At 65.7% G+C, this 15,045-nt stretch overlaps 2 protein-coding genes across 5 annotated transcripts; one reads left to right on the plus strand and one right to left on the minus strand.

Annotated features, from left to right (window-relative positions):
- Nucleotides 1-4,647: 4,647 nt before the first annotated feature.
- On the minus strand, nt 4,648-9,170 carry FBXW5 (F-box and WD repeat domain containing 5). 4 transcript variants are annotated; one of them, XM_042913168.1, is made up of 9 exons: nt 9,099-9,169; nt 7,912-8,127; nt 7,383-7,540; nt 6,933-7,107; nt 6,660-6,808; nt 6,173-6,587; nt 5,788-5,935; nt 5,480-5,692; nt 4,648-5,401 (listed from the first exon to the last, which is right to left on the minus strand). In XM_042913168.1, the coding sequence occupies exons 2-9, from the start codon at nt 8,102-8,104 to the stop codon at nt 5,158-5,160; spliced, it is 1,695 nt and encodes a 564-aa protein (XP_042769102.1). In that variant the 5' UTR covers nt 8,105-8,127; nt 9,099-9,169; the 3' UTR covers nt 4,648-5,157. The 4 variants fall into 4 exon arrangements, with proteins under 4 accessions (XP_042769102.1, XP_042769101.1, XP_042769104.1 ...); XM_042913167.1 differs by having other exon boundaries at nt 6,173-6,808; nt 9,099-9,170; XM_042913170.1 differs by lacking the exon at nt 9,099-9,169 and adding an exon at nt 8,609-8,958 and having other exon boundaries at nt 6,173-6,808.
- Nucleotides 9,171-9,230: 60 nt separating this feature from the next.
- Nucleotides 9,231-11,276, plus strand: C8G (complement C8 gamma chain). Its single transcript, XM_042913172.1, has 8 exons — nt 9,231-9,488; nt 9,628-9,853; nt 9,936-10,072; nt 10,211-10,281; nt 10,355-10,462; nt 10,755-10,856; nt 10,948-10,986; nt 11,086-11,276. Exons 1-8 carry the CDS (start codon nt 9,382-9,384, stop codon nt 11,097-11,099), a joined length of 804 nt encoding a protein of 267 aa, XP_042769106.1. The 5' UTR covers nt 9,231-9,381; the 3' UTR covers nt 11,100-11,276.
- Nucleotides 11,277-15,045: the final 3,769 nt, after the last annotated feature.

A 15,045-nucleotide genomic window follows, 5' to 3' on the forward strand; every position in this document is an offset into this window, starting at 1 on the left:
ATTAAATCCCACTTGGTTGTGGCGTGCTCTTCATTTTGTGTTTCTGGATTTGGTTTCATAATCTCTTGATTTTGCAAGTCCACTCGCCAAGGATGTCGAGCTATAATTGTCTTGCTCGTAGTCTGTGGTTTCCATGTCGGGGTGACGGTGGTCTTAGGGAGAAGGCGTCTGGAAGCATTGACGTTGAGGTTTGTTTCGTGGCTCGGGCTGTGGTCTGTCTTGGTGGGTCGTCCGTGTCCACCGAGAATGTGTGTCCTGCTCTTGCTGAGTGGAAGGTTCTCCGCAGCTTAGGTAAATCGAGTTAGTTGGTGGTTCTTACAGGCCCACTTCTGTCTGCCCCAAAAAGACACGTTGAATCCCCAGTAACTCAGAATGTGATCTTAATTGGAAACAGGGTCTTTATAGCGATAAACAGCTTCAAAGGAGGCATAGGGTGGGCCCAGTGCAGTGTGATTGGGTAGCCGTATAAAAAGGGGAGGCCCAGGGGCACCTGGGTGGCTCAGTCAGGCAGGCGCCCAGCTTCGGCTCAGATCGTGATCTCACGGTTTGTGGGTCCCGGCCCCACGTTGGGCTGTCTGCTGTCAGCGCGGAACCTGCTTGGGATTCTCTCTCCCCCTCTCTGCCCTCCCCCACTCTCTCTCTGTCTCTCACACGTTAAAAAAAAGTTCTTTAATAAAAGGGTGGGGAGATTTGGACACAGACACACACAGAGGGACGGTGGTGGGAAGGGACCCAGGGGGAGGCCAAGTGAGGACAGAAGGTCGGACCGCAGAGTCAACAGACGAGGACACTGAGGACGGCCGGCTCCCCGGCAGCTGGAAGAGGTGAGGAGGGTCTCCCCGCAGCGAGCACGCGGACTCGTGGCCTCCAGAACCGACAGGCTGCCCCCCCCCCCCGGCGCGGGGTTCCCGGTCACAGCAGCCCCGCAGGTGCATACGGTGGCCGTTCGGTTCAGTCCCAAGGCAGGACGCCGGCTCCTGCTGCCGGCGGCCTCTGCTCTCTGTCCCACTGCGTCGCTCCGGCTGTGCTGAGGCTCTTTTGCGAGCCACGCACACGTTGGGGAATGTCTTTCATCCGTGGGCGGCGTCCGGCTTCCCCGGGGAGGCTCCCTCTCCGTGGAGGCCAGTGCAGCCGGTCGGGTTTCCTTCGCGGAGGGTTTTTATGGCTTGCCTCCCCCGTCCTCTTGCGTCCCACCCCCTGACAGCGTGTTTGACGTGCTTGGTGAGCGGCGGGTGGGGCCGGGGGCTCGTGTGTGTGGGTTTCCCCGGTGCCGAGTGAGGTGGGGGGGGGTCCTTTATGTCGGTCCTCCGTCTGTCCCTCCGTTTCCTCTCTCCAGCCTGGAAGGACAGGATTTGAACATTTTTTAGTGCTGTTTTAGTGGTGGTTCTAAGGAGCACACCACTTTTTTTTTTCCATGTTTATTTTTGAGAGAGGGAGCGAGCGAGCCCAGGGGAGGAGCAGAGAGAATCCCAAGCAGGCTCCGTGCCGTGCTGTCGGCGCACGGCCCGACGTGGGGCTCCGTCCCACAAACCGTGAGACCGTGACCTGAGCCGAAACCCAAGAGTCAAACGCTCGACCAGCTGAGCCCCCCAGGCGCCCCGCAACACGCTCAACTCCTAACGGTTTACGCACGGACTCGATAGTTTGCACTGTGACTGGGGTGTAGGCACCTTCCCCCCAGAGGTCCTTTATAATCCCCCACGGGGCATCTGTCTAGACTGAAAACCCCCATCAGGCAACACTACCGCCTTCCTTTCAGCTGTCAGACGTGTCTTGAAGAACCCAGGAGGACAGGGGTCGGTCTGTGTCTGTGCCGTCATTGCTGGCGGCCCAGCCTCGTTCCGATGGCACTTACTCTTGTCGGAGAAGCTTCCGTTGCTGGCTGTGGAGTCTCTCCATCTTCTTTCATTTGAGAACTTATCTCGCCTGTATTCGTGAAGGATGTTTCACTGGACACGGCACTCTGGGCTGCCAGCCTTTCCGCCTTTAACTGTGTCGCTGCTCCTCGAGGCCTCCGGGGCTGCCGGTGAGGGGCCTGTAGGGCAAGCACAGTCCTTCCCCACCGGTCAGGGTTAGTCTGTCCTCGGGTTTCAGAAGCTCGGTGAGATGTGCCTGGGCGGGGACGTCTTTGGCTTTACCCTGTTTTGGGCTCACTCAGCTTCTCAGACCTGTGGGTGTGTGCCTTCCGCCACATGGGACAAGTTTGCAGCCCTTGCTTCTTCGGACCCCCGTGCTCTTTTCCTTTTGGGCCCCCCGCGGTACGAATGCAAGACCTTTAGTTCTGTCCCCCAGGTCCCTGGGGCTGAATTTCCTCCTGATGGATTTTCTTTCTTTGTTCAGGTTGCCTAACTTCTGTTGACCTGTCGTCAGTCAAGTTCTCAGACTCTTCTGTCCGTCTCCATTCTGCTAGTCTGTCTAGTGAGTTTTAACGGTTTGGTGATTTTGACTTCCAGGCCCAACATTTCCAGACGACTCCTCTTTGCTGAGACCGTTAATATCTTTACATTTATTGCAGAATGTCTGTGATTGCTTCTTCGAGTGTTTTTCTGACCTTTACTTTAGAGTCTCAGAGAACTTCAACACCTGTGTTTTTTCACCCTTGGCATCCGCTGAAGGTCTTTTCCTCTGAGTTGGCATCTCGATGGCTCCTTGCAGACCAAGTAATCGTGGGTTACGTCATGGGCATCTTGAACGTCACTTGAGCGGGTCTGGGTGTCGTCTGGATCCTGGGCGGCTGGGGCGTCTGCTCCACGGGCATTAGCTCTCGTCGGGTTTGGGCCCTCACCCACAGCGGTCTGTGGCCCGGCCGGTGTCGGCCCAGCTTCCGGGCCCCGGCTCTCTGGACCTGCCCTTCGGCCGGGATCGGGCGGGCCCGCGAGCTCTTGCGTCTGGGTGTGCGGCTGGGTGGTCAGCCTTAGCGGTCACGACCACCTCCGCCTCCACTTAGCAGCCATAACCTCCCTCTCGCCTGGGTGCCAGCACCGCCCACTGCTCCAGCCAGAGACTCGGGGCTCTTGCTACCCCACTCTGTCGTGCCCCTCCTGGGTCAGTCCACGTCGGGGTCCTCCCAGCGGCAGCCAGAAAGGGCACGGCAACGGGGGTTCTCTCAGAGCCACGGCTGTGCTCCGCGCGCAACACTGGGGGCTCCCGTAGCTGCCACGCCTGGTGCCACCGGGGGTCACCCGGGGCATGAAGAGAAGAGAAGAGGCCCGGGCATTTCCACTCCGTGAGCACCAGGGTCTGAGGCCACTAGGAGTCCGGGCCGGCACGGACACTGAGTGCGTGTTCTGCTCTCACTTGCCCTTGCCCGCCGCTGCTGTCGCCGTGCCACAGGAGGGCCGGGGCCTGCGTGCCTGTACCCTCTCACCGGGACCCATGACCTCCCCCACAGAGCTGTAGGGTCTCAGGATCCTCGCCGGCCCGCATCCCGTGTGTCCGCTGCTGCCTCCGGCCAGACTTCGGCACGCGTGTCCCGAGGACGTGCGCAAGGACGCTCTCGGGCCATCTTCTCTCTTCCTGCGCGCCCGCCCCACGACCCTGCTGCGGGCCCAGCCTTCTGCACCCGCCCGCGGACTGAGCCTCATTTCAAGCTCACGCCCACTCTTCTCCGTCCGGCTCCTTTACAGTCCGTGTGCTTTTCTTACCCCTGTGTTTTTGTTCTGCAGATTTTACTGTTTCCGTGAGGAGTTTAACTTCGATGTATTTTAAGTCCTCTTCAGAAAACCGCCCACGTTTATGGCTTCTCGGGAGCACCCGTGCACTTGTGGGGCTCACTGGCGACTTTTCGTGGCAGAAGTCTCGTGGCTCTGGCTGCTCGGTCTCGGGCATGCACGCGTGGGCAGTTCCGGGTTCTGTTCTTCTGCCCTTGCCTCCGGGTCTCCCTCCCTGTACTGTGTCCGGTGGTTCTGAGATGGGTCCCTGTTGTTACCACGGGCTGGGGCGCCCACTTTGTCTGTGCGGCCCGCGCCGGCGGACGCTGGGCCCTCCGCCTCCCTAGCCGAGCCCCTCACAGGCGCTGCCCGGCTCTCTCCCTGTGGCCGGTGTGGCTCCAGCCCCGGCAGCCTCTGGCCGGCACCACCTCTGGCCTGGAGGGACATCAGCTCCCAAGGGCCTGTCCGCATCTGCCGGCTTTATTTTCTCAACGGTGGCAGAGGTGGCCGTGCCCCGAGCGGCCGACAGCTCAACACGAGCTCCAGGTGCAGCCAGGCGCAGATATCGGGCCCCTGCCGCATCGGCGCCCCCACCCGTCTGCCACCCGTCACCCAGGACATCCGCTGGTGAACCCCCAGGTCGGGCCAGCTCTGCCCCATGTCCCCATCCCGCGTGCCGTGCCCACAGAACTCGCCCCCATCCCTGCCCTGCCTGGGCTTCCCCAGCGCTTCCCCAGCGCTTCCCCAGCGTACAGGTCGGGCGCCCCCTGTACGTCTCCCTGCGGGGGCACGCACACGTGGTGGGCGCGCTCTGGCGTTTTCTGCACGCCGGTGACCTCGTCTGCTCAGAGGTTGTGGGGCACAGCCGCCGAGGAGACAGCCTTGAGCCACACTGCCTCCACCAAAGCCTCGAGTGTCCTGCTACCCGTCAGGCAGGCACGAGAGTCACGTAGACACCACCGGGCCCCTCCCTGCACACAGAGATCGGACGGCGGTGTGCTGTTGCCAGCTGTTTATTTGGGCCCCAAACGGGTGACCGGTGACATGCAGTTTGCCTGGGCCCACGGCAGACTGACCCGTGCCGTCGGCCCCGCTGCCGCACAGACCGATTCCCTGAGGAAACACCGCTCGGGGCGCACGGGGCCAGCCACGGGTCACGTGTGGTGCTGACGCCCCAGGACCCAGGCCCTGGGGAAAAAGAGTGGGTGAAGGGTGGGGCCCCCAGCGTCCGGTGCATCCCACGCCAGCCAGGAGGCTGCCCCGGTGCTGGACGTCATGGCCGTGGGAGGTGGCGTGGGGCGTGAGCGTGGCGGGCGGGGGTCAGGCTGCCCCGTCTGCAGCCCCGCTGAACCCCCTCCCTGAGGCAGTTCTGTTCCCGGCTTCTCTGCCCACCACACGGTCTGGGCAGCGGCCGGACCCTTGGGAAGGGGCTGTGGGCCTCTGGCGTCTTCGGCGGGTCCCGGCGGCCCAAGGGCACCCAGGACGCTCCGGTCGGCCAGCGCCCCCCTCAGCGCCTCTGGCTGGCAAACCAGGAGAAAAACGGGTGGGGACGAGGACGCGGGGCCTGGTGGATGCGCACGGTGCGCGGCGAACGCCAGGCTTTGATGGTGGCGTCGTCGCTGGCCGTCAGCAGCAGCTCCTGCTCCTGGGGGCTGAAGACCACAGAGTTGACCACGTCCTGGTGCCGCAGCTTCGCCAGGCAGATGTTGTAGTGCCGGTCCCAGATGTAGCCGTGCCGGTCTTCGGCCCCGCTGCGGGAGAGCCTGGCGTGAGCCCCCCGCCCGCCACACCCGGCCCCGGCCCGCCCCGGCCCCGGCCCGCCCCGCTACCTGGCCACGAAGTCCCTGCTGACATCCAGGAAGATGAAGAAGCACTGGTCGTTGGGTGTGTAGGCGCGGTGGGCCCGCAGAGCCCGCTTCACCTCCCGCATGGTCTTGAGGTCAAACACCAGCAGGTCGATCTCCTCTGCGATGGGCGGTGGCTGCATGGGGTCGGCCACCACAGAACCGCTCGGCCAGGCTCGGCTGTTCACGTACAGATACCTGGGCAAGGGGCACCCTGCTTGGTACCGGCGGCCTGCAGAGCCCCCCCCCACCCCCCCCCCCCGCCCCCGGCCAGGACACTCTCGGGGGCCCACCTGTTGTCCGGGGACAAGCCCATGCCGATGATGTGTCCGTGCACGTCGATGACGTGGTCCAGGGCGTCAAAGAAGGCATCTGAGCCCCGCCCCTCACCCAGCACAGGCCCGGCCGTGGTCATCTGGTGTGGCAGGATCTGCTTAATGCCTGCGGGGGCGCCGGGTGAGGGGAGCAGCGTCACCTCGGCACCGGGAGCACATCTGAATCAGAGGCCCCCACGGAACACACCGTCCCGGAGGCTGGAGCGCGGCTGGGCCCCCCAGTCTCGCTCCCTGCGAGGCCACGGGACCCTGGCCTCCCCCCTCCCCCCCAGTCTGCAGGGAAGCCTCGCCGTCCCTCCCCCCGCCCCGGCTCCAGCGACTGGGGAGGGCCCGCCCCCACTACCGATCTGGTGCGGCGAGTAGGTGAGGCAGCCCGTGGTGAAGACGAGGAGCTTGCGGGCAGCGTCTGTGCTGTGCTCGGGGGGCTTGGTGCGGCCCTGGGCCAGCAGCTCGGCCACCTGCGTCTCCAGCGCGTGCTCTGACAGCTGGGGCTGCGCCTGCCCGTCCAGGAGCCCGTCCAGGAAGCGCCGCAAGCCCTCCTTGGTGCGGGCCGGAGCCGGCCCCGGGCCCACCGCCTCGTCCTCACTGTCGCCGCCCAGGTCGAAGACGCGGCCGGGGGTGGCACCGTCATCCAGCAGGAGGTCCGGGCTGTCGAAGCGGCTGCAGTCGGCCACCATCACCGTGCGGATGGTGCTGGCGTTAAGGTTCTGGATCTTGAAGAGCCGCTTTACCACGTTGACGTTCTCGGACTCCACGTCCTGGGGGTGGGAGACAGCAGGTGGGCAGCAGGCCGAGGAGGCGACAGCCGCAGGGGGCACACGCGCCCGCACCTGGAAGGCGTTGTTGAGCCAGAGCACTGAGCAGGAGGTAATGTCTCCGATGCGGTGCAGGTTCCCCGAGATCAGGCTGGTCTCCGTGAGCCAGCAGCCAAACACGTCGTACGGCTTGTTGCGCACACGGGACAGCAGGGCGAAGTTGTCTGGGAGGGGCGGAAGCGGGGACAGGGCTGTGAGGCGAGGGGCCTCGTGGGGGGCGGGGCCTCGTGGGGGCGGGGCGGGGCGGGGTTGGCCGAGACAGCCCGCCCGCCCCAGGCCGGCTCTCACCTAGGCTGATGACTGCGATCTCACCAGACGAGGAGTTGTGGGGCCCCAGGAACACCCCGGACGCCAGCAGCAGCGAGTCGTCCTGGTTGAACTGGGAGAACTGGGTGTAGCTCCAGTTATAGGGCCGCATGTCCGCGCTGTGCAGCAGCGAGACGGTCAGGTCGTTGTTCCAGATCTGCGTGGGGGCTCAGTCATCCAGGGGCCTCTTGTGCCCACCCTGCACGTGACACGGGGGCCCATGCTGCAGGCCCCTCTCCCAGCTGAGCTCCTGCCCAGAAACCACCACTGGGATGTCGCTCCTTGCCCCAGGCTGCCAGCAGACCCGAGGTGTGTGGGTCCACAGGGTCGGGCTCCTCACTCTCCAGTAGCAGTGAGGGCCCCCCACCCGGCCTCCATCCTATGAGCCCCAGGTCCTAGCGGAGATGCTGCTCCCTGGCGGGCTGGGCTCACCTTCACCGTGCAGTCCTTGGAGCAGGAAGCAAACTGGTAGCCCGAGTGCGAGAAGCTGAGGTGCAGGACCTGGTCCGTGTGCTCCTTGAGCGTCTGCACTTCCACGCAGGGCACCGTGTCGTAGAGCCGCCGAAACTCTTCATACCAGGATGTGGCCGCTGGGGGGGGGGGGGGGGCAGTCACTGCTGGGGCCCTGAGCCTCCTTTCCCACGGAGGCCAGCCACCCAGACAGCATGGGGGCCAGCCCTGCTCCTGGAGGACGCTAGTCACCTCAGCGGCAGGGCTGTCCACCCCCCCCCCACCCCCCCCCACCAGGCCCTGTGCTCGGGCATGGACTGGCTGTCCCCCATCAGTGTGCGGGCCACACGGTGCCTTGGTGACCGCTGTGCAGATCTGGGCGGTGGGGGGGCCAGCGTGGTGCCTTCAGATGGTCCACATGGCAGCATGTGGTCCAGATGGGAGCATGTGAATGGCCCTGTCTCCCGCCCAGCCAGCCTGGTGGACCATGGGGCCACGTGCAGGCCCTGACCTGGGTGCCGGGGCACGTCGCGGGCCACCTGGTAGTAGCGGTAGAACTGCTCCCTCCACAGGAACTCATCCCGGGACACGGCATGCCACTGGCGGCACACCAGCCCAGCAGCAAGCACGTCGGCCGGGCCCAAGCTCAGGAAGATCTGGTAGACGAGGCTGTCAGGGAGCAGGGGCGCACCCCCCTCGTCCATTGTGACATTCTGCCCGGGCAGCCCTGAAACCCACACGCGGTCCCCTTAGTTGCCAGTCGCACTGTGGGAAGGGACCCGGGCTGGGGCGACTGCCCTGCTGGGAATCCCACTGCACTGACAGCGTGCAGGGGGCCAGCTGACACTGCCCACCTGGCTAAGGATCCGACAGCTTCCCCAAGCCCCCTGACCCCACACTCGTGACGGCCCCCCCGCAAGTCCTAGTGATCCTCTGGAACAGGCAGCTTCTGGGAGGGCAGCAGACCCCTCCCAGCACCTCCTGGCCTGGTCCAGCCTGAAGTGGGAGTATGGGGCGGCCCCTCTGGGCCCCAGATCTGATCCCAACCCCAGAAGGGTCCTGGTCTGGGGCCCTGGCCTTCTGGGTGGGGCCCTCTGACGACCTCCCACTCATGGGCCCAGAGAGACATGTGGACGCCTAGGCCGGTGACTGTTCAGAGGCCAAGAAACGAAGAACCGGTGACCCGCACGCACTCCAGTCACTCTGACCTTGTAGACCCAAGGCTTCAGAGCTGTCAGCCTGGGACAGAGATCCTTCCGAGAAGAAGCTGGGGCCGGTGGGACGAGGACCAGACAGCCCGCCCCGGACGCCGCCAGGGGCACCAGCCGGCCCTTGGCCTGTGCCTTGTGGTCTAAGGGAGCCCTGCCAGGCGGTCAGCGGGCCAGCGCGGCCACTGCCCGGCGAGCTGTGGGCGGGGCGGGGGCTGCCAACGTCCCCTCCCACCCTCCTTCCGAGGGGCTGCCGGGGGCGGGGCCTCGGCTCGGCCCCCGGTCCCGGCGCGGCAGCTTCTGCGACACATTCATCGGCAGAGGGCGCGGCCGAGGCCGAGGGGCCGGAGACTGGGGGGTGGGGGGGGCGGGGGAGGGCAAGGAGCCGGAGACCGGACGCGGCCGGTTTGCGACGCTCCCCGGGGCCGGGGAGACGGGGTTCGGGGGCCGGGGCCGGATGACGACGCTCCCCGGGGCCGGGCGCACTCACCGCGGCCGCCTCTGCCCGGCTGTGCAGCCCCCGGCCCGGCGCCCGGCCTCGGCCGGCGGACCCGCTTCCGCCCCGCCGCTCCTGCCGCCGCGTCTCTATGATGGAGCCCGCCAGGCTGACGCCTCGAGCCCTGAGGCATCGATAGCCACAGAACGCCGAGCACCCGGCAGCCTGCATCGGCAGTTGCCGCGCCTGCGCGCACCGAGCTCGCTCGAAACAGCGCCCCAGGCGGCCGGGAGGGGCGGCGGCCTTGCACTGCAGCTAGTGGGCGGGGCCGAGACCTATGCTCGCCGTAGAACGCGGGTTCGAGACCCCGCGCTGCCGCTGGCAGCGGCTGGGGTCCTGGGTTAGGGGGTCATGGACAAAGAACCAGAGGTCGACTAGGACTCTGTAAGCAGGATATGGAGCCAGGGCCCTCCCAGGAAGTGCAGAGCCGAGGAGGCTAGGGGTGGACTCTTGCTAGGGGCGAGAGGGAGGGCAGGGTGCTTGGTAAGGCTGGAGGTGGGCCGACGCGGACTTCCTGTGCCAGGCTTCCGGGCGACACTGGTCAGTGGACTCTGACCCGGGGCCTGGCCGTCCTGCCCTGTGCCTCCCCCACTCTGGTCACTGCCACTGCCATGCTGACCCCCAGGACTGCTCTCCTCTTGACTCTGCTCCTGGCTGGGGGCTCCCTGAGCAGGAGGGCTCGGAGACCCCCTCGACCCGCGTCTCCCATCAGCACTATCCAGCCCGAGGCCAACTTTGATGTTCAGCAGGTAGAGGGACAGGTGGGTGGGCAGGAACTCATCTCGCTTTTCAGGGGTCATCCCCTTGTGTTCTCACGTGACTTGCCCCTAGTTTGCAGGGACGTGGCTCCTTGTGGCGGTGGCCTCCTCGTGCCGCTTCCTGCAGGAGCAGGGCCACCGGGCTGAGGCCACCGCACTGCATGTGGCTCCCCAGGGTGCAGCCATGGCTGTCAGCACCTTCCGGAAGCTGTGAGTCCCCGGGACAGACCCCTGACCCTGATCCCAGCTTTTCTCTGGCCTGGACCAGAGTCCTGTGAGGCGCTGCCCGGGTTGGGGTCCTTAATCCTGCCCTGCTCACTGCCCCCCTTCCCCCCCCCCCCCCCCCAGGGATGGGATCTGCTGGCAGGTACGGCAGCTCTACAGAGACACAGGAGCCGCGGGGCATTTCCTGCTCCAAGGTGAGGGGAGGGCGTGGGAGGGGGTGCAGGGCTGGGGGTCAGAAACCGCCTCAGCTGACTCAGCATTGCCCAGCCCGAGGTGCCCGTGGGCCGGTAGATGTGGTCGTCGGGGAGACAGACTACCGAGGCTTCGCCATCCTGTACCTGGAGCGGGCGCGGCAGCTGTCGGTGAAGCTGTACGGTGCGTCCACGCGGGAGCCCGAGCTTTGCGCACGCTCGGGGCCATCCGTGTGGAGCGGCCCAGATGGACACACAGACCCTCCCTGCCTCCCTGTATTCTGATTCTCTCCAGCTGAGCAGGGGTCGAGGGAGGAGCCCCCGCACATAGGCCCGCGTGTGGGGACAGAGGGGACGGGGAGGAGGGGTGGGGGGGTGCGTCCGTGGGTGGGTGCGTCCCAAGCACACAGACCCTAGGCCCAGCGTGCCCTGCCCGCTCCCTCACCACGTGCCCAGGAGCCCCGTGTGCCCCACAGCCCGCTCACTCCCCCCGAGTGACGCGGCCCTGAGTGCATTCGAGCAGCGGATCCAGAGGGTCAACCTGACCGAGGACCAGATCTTGTTCTTCCCCAAGTATGGTAAGCCTCCCTCGAAGCCCCCAGTGGCCTGCCTCGCCCTCCCGCCTTGTGCCCTGCCCCAGCCACTCCTGACCCCTGCCTGGGCCCTCAGGTTTCTGCGAGGCCGCAGACCAGTTCCACGTCCTGGATGGTGAGTGGGCAGCGCTGGTGGGTGGTGAGGGGAGGGCACCCACCCCTCCCTCCCCTCCCTCCCCTCCCTCTCTGGCTGAGTCTCGTCTCTGTGCCCCAGAAGTGAGGAGGTGAGTCCAGGGGGCAGCCCTGAACTCGGAAGGAGTGAAGACCCTGAAGGTGATGGCCCCCGCTGCCCCGTTCACTGAGCCCCGGCACCCCGCCGGACAGGGCCACCCAGGGGGGACTGGAGCTGTGCACCGCCCACGGGAGCGCAGGGGCGCTGCTTTCATTAAATGCTGTCTGTCCTGGCCCCTGATTCCTTCCTTTCCTTCCCTTCCATGTCGGACCTGGACCCGGGGCCTCCCTCTGCCCATCATCTCGTGGGCAAGTGGCACTGCTCCCGGGGTGGGCTGGAGAGGAGAGCGCCGTGCCCTGCTGTCCCTGTGCCCTGGTCTCCTCTGCTTCGTTGGGCCCCCTGCGTCGCCGTCCCAGCTCCCCTTCCCTGGTCCCTGTGTCTAAGCGCTCGTGCCCTGCTGGTCTTACTGGGCTGCCCTGGGTGGGCCCAGGTCCCGAGCCTGCCCCCTGCTCAGATGTTGGGGAGCCTTTTCTAGAGGGCTGAGGAGCTCTGTCCACAGGTTCTCCTACTCGTGCTGACCCGGAGCTCCCTCCTGGGACAGGACAGCCGCCGCAGAGGCGCAGGCAGACCCCCTCCGGGTTCCTGGATGTGGTGCCTGGGTCTGGGATGAGCTGGTATCCGTCTTAGTCGGGAGGCGGGGCTGTCCCCCTGGCTGCCCCCTGAGGGCTGGCAAGCGCAGATGGGGCACAGCACGGACCACCTGGGGCCGAGTCCCGGCATCGGGCAGCTAGGCCCCCGGGGTCGGTGGGGGGAGATCACGAGGGTGGCCGGGCAGGGAGAATAAGGAGTGGGAAACGGAGAAAGCAGGCCAGCCTGATTCGTGTGCTAGGATTGGGGTGAGCCCGGGAGCTTGGTGTACAAGGGAGGGAGCCCACACCCAGGGTCTGAGCACGGTCACCAGGAACCAGGAGGATGGGTGTGCTTTGCTCTGTAGGGAAGATCTTTCCGGAATGTGGGAACTCCAAGGCCAGTGGGAGATTTAGGCAGGGGGAGGGAGGGGCTGAAAATGGGGTAATGATGTGTCCCCCACACAATGGCTGCCTGCAGGGGCCCTGCGATGCCAGACTGTCGGGGGGGGGGGGGGACGTCGAGCCCGGAGGAGGGTCTGCCTCCTCACTGCCCCCCAGGGTAGACTGCGCATCCTTTCCACACACCGGGGCGTCTCTCACTGCGGGTTCTCAGAAGTGAGGACATCCCTGAAAGAGAAGAATCGGGACTGGGAAAACTGACCCTAGAGGTCAGTTCGGGAAGCCACAGGGCACTCGAAAGAAAACGGAGTGTTGAGTCACCCGCATGCAGCTCTCCCCCCAGGCCAGGACCCCGGGGGTGGGGGCGTAGGTCCCACGGGGCTGGGGGACAGGTGCCCTGCGGCTAAGGGAGGGAGCTGTGGATACCACCCGGGGCCAGGGGCCTAGCGGGCTGGGCCTAGACTCTGCCCTGCCCCTGCTGGTGAGAACACTCTCCGGATTATTACAGCCGCATTCGGCACCCCCCTCCCCCCATGTTGCTAAACCGTCTTCTCCTTTTGCCGGAGGACACTGGCCAATTTCGGCAGCTCAAATGACTTGGGCTCCGGGGCTGTGGCCTCACACATGCCTACCCTGTGCCTGAGGGGTCTGTGGGCGTCCTGCTCCGGGATGGTGTATCTGGGCTCTGAGGACACCTCCTCCGTGGAGGCCGGCTTTCTCCTTCTACTCCCCTCGGTGGGCGGCCTCCCTAAGCTTCACTGGGCGAGATCCAGGCTCCGTGGCTGTGAGTCAGCACCCTGGGGTGCTTCCGGCTGAACGTTTCCCATCCTGGAGAAACGTGCACCCCTCACCCCCTGCCCCCCACAGTCCCCTGGGAACAAGGACATTGTGGTGGGGGGCACCCCTCCAGTACTTGGGGGGGGGGTGTCTGAGGGCAAATGGCAGCCCCAGGTTGGAGCCAGGCTGGGGCTGGAAAGTCAGGAAAACGGGCATTCACTTGGCCAAAGCTGGGCCTGGAACCAGTGCCAAGCCCCCTGTCTTGGGACCCTCGAGGCGTCCACCTGATGAGTGCTTCTGAAGTACCCGCCCGGCCTGGGGCACAGAGGCAGGGCGGCGCCCTGTCTAGAGCTTGCCACTGACTGACGGTGAGGCTGAGGGGGCACCTGGGAGCTGGGGCCCCCACCCTAGCCCCCCTTTCCTCCCTTCGCCCCCAGTGGCCTCCTTCCCCGGGCTGCCGGGAACTGGGGCCGGGGGCCAGGCCATCCCAGGTGAGCTGTAGGCCACAGAGCAGGAGGACCACTGTCTGGTCCCATCTCTACATGCCCACTCGGCCCACTGGCCCTGTCCAGACCAGGAGGGTGGGCAGTTACTGGGAGGAGCCAGCCGCAGCCCTCTGGGGGCTCCATGTCTGCAGTGGGCGGGGACCATGCCCGACTCGGCAGACTGGGGGTGGCCCACCCAATGTGTCTTGATGCCAGACTCCCAGGAAGACAGACAGATAGGGCCGGGAGAAGAGGGGGAAGCGGGGAGCCCTGGCCCCCAGGATTTTGAGGGAGAAGGGCAAAGGAAACCGTAGCCTCCCCACATGCCCCACATCCCAGAGACCCACAGCAAAGAGCTGGATACAGTGCACCCGCATCACATGGGCCACAGCTCGGAGCTGGCGTTACCCCAGAGAGTACCCTGCATGCCTCGCCCCACGCCCCCCGGACAGAAAATGAGGGGTCTGCTCTGGGGTGTGGGAGGGTTCAAACAGATCTCCCTCCAGGGTTTCTGGGAGGGCTGCACGTCCAGAGGGCGGCGCCAGAGACCCTCCCGAGTGACCCCAGGGCTGAGGTCCCACAGAGCCCGGGCTGTCCCTCAGGGTCTCCGACAGCAGGTCTGCAGGGGCGGGAGCGGGGGTTTGGGGAGTGGTGATTTCAGTTGTCATGAATTTTATTTCCAAAAAAAAAAAAAAAAAAGTTTAATGCACCCTAATTGTCACAAAGTACGGGAAATAATTGTAGTTCTGAGTGAATTGTTTTTATGTAAAATAATGTTAATTATAATTTGTATTTTGCCTTTTGATTCTAAAAGGATTTTTAATAACTTAGAAGAAAAAAAATACCTTTAAAAGACGTATACAAACTAAATTGGCAGCCGCGGTTGGGGGCCTCGAGGAGGAGCACTGTCCTGGGAGCCCACCGGCCTTGCCGGGACTGGGGCGTGCTGTGTCCCAGGCCCCCAGCGCCCGCGGTCCCACAGGCAGGTACACCGTTGGCCCTGTGGGGGGGACTGTTGACGCTCTGTGCTTGGCTCCGCTCGCCGGGCCTCACAAGGCAGCTCCGGGGGGTGGGGGTGGGGGGGGCAGATGGGCCAGGCCCCTGCCTGTGGGGACACGGCTGGACATGGCTCGCTGCGGAGGGGACCGTCCACCTCCCTCCAGCTCACGGCAGGGGCGTCACACGGGGTCGTTCCGCGCGTCCTGCTCCTGCCCAGCACTGCTCCCACCCCCGCCCGCGGCCGGGGTGAGGACCTCGGGGATCCCCGGACTCCAGCATCCCCCCTCCGGTGTCCCTGTCGCCCGGGACCGCGTCCTCGGGAAGAGCGAGCCCAGAGCACCACGTCCGAGTTTTCGGGGAGAGAGGAAAGAAGCGGGGAGCAGCTGGGGGCGCTCCTGCTGTGGAAGACAGGACGGGACGGGGACGGGGGGCGGCAGGAGGGCTCCTGGGGGGGCCGGCGGGGAGGGGGGGCTGCCGCGAGGGGGACCCGCGGACCCTGCCGCCTCTCGGGGCCGGCTGCGGGGACGGCGGTCGGTTCCCCGGCCCTCGGGTCACAAGCGGAGGCGAGCAGCCACTCCCAGCCCCCCAAACGGTGGGCGGGCGGCGTCACGTGCGCACCCTCGACCAATCGCATTGGGGGGCGGGAGGAGCCTCTCGGGGCGGCTCCCGGCGTCCTCCGCGCAGCCTGGGACGCGCCGCACGGGTGGCGGGGG

The sequence above is a fragment of the Panthera leo genome, chromosome D4 (assembly GCF_018350215.1).
Source record: "Panthera leo isolate Ple1 chromosome D4, P.leo_Ple1_pat1.1, whole genome shotgun sequence".
NCBI classification, from domain to species: Eukaryota; Metazoa; Chordata; class Mammalia; order Carnivora; family Felidae; genus Panthera; species Panthera leo.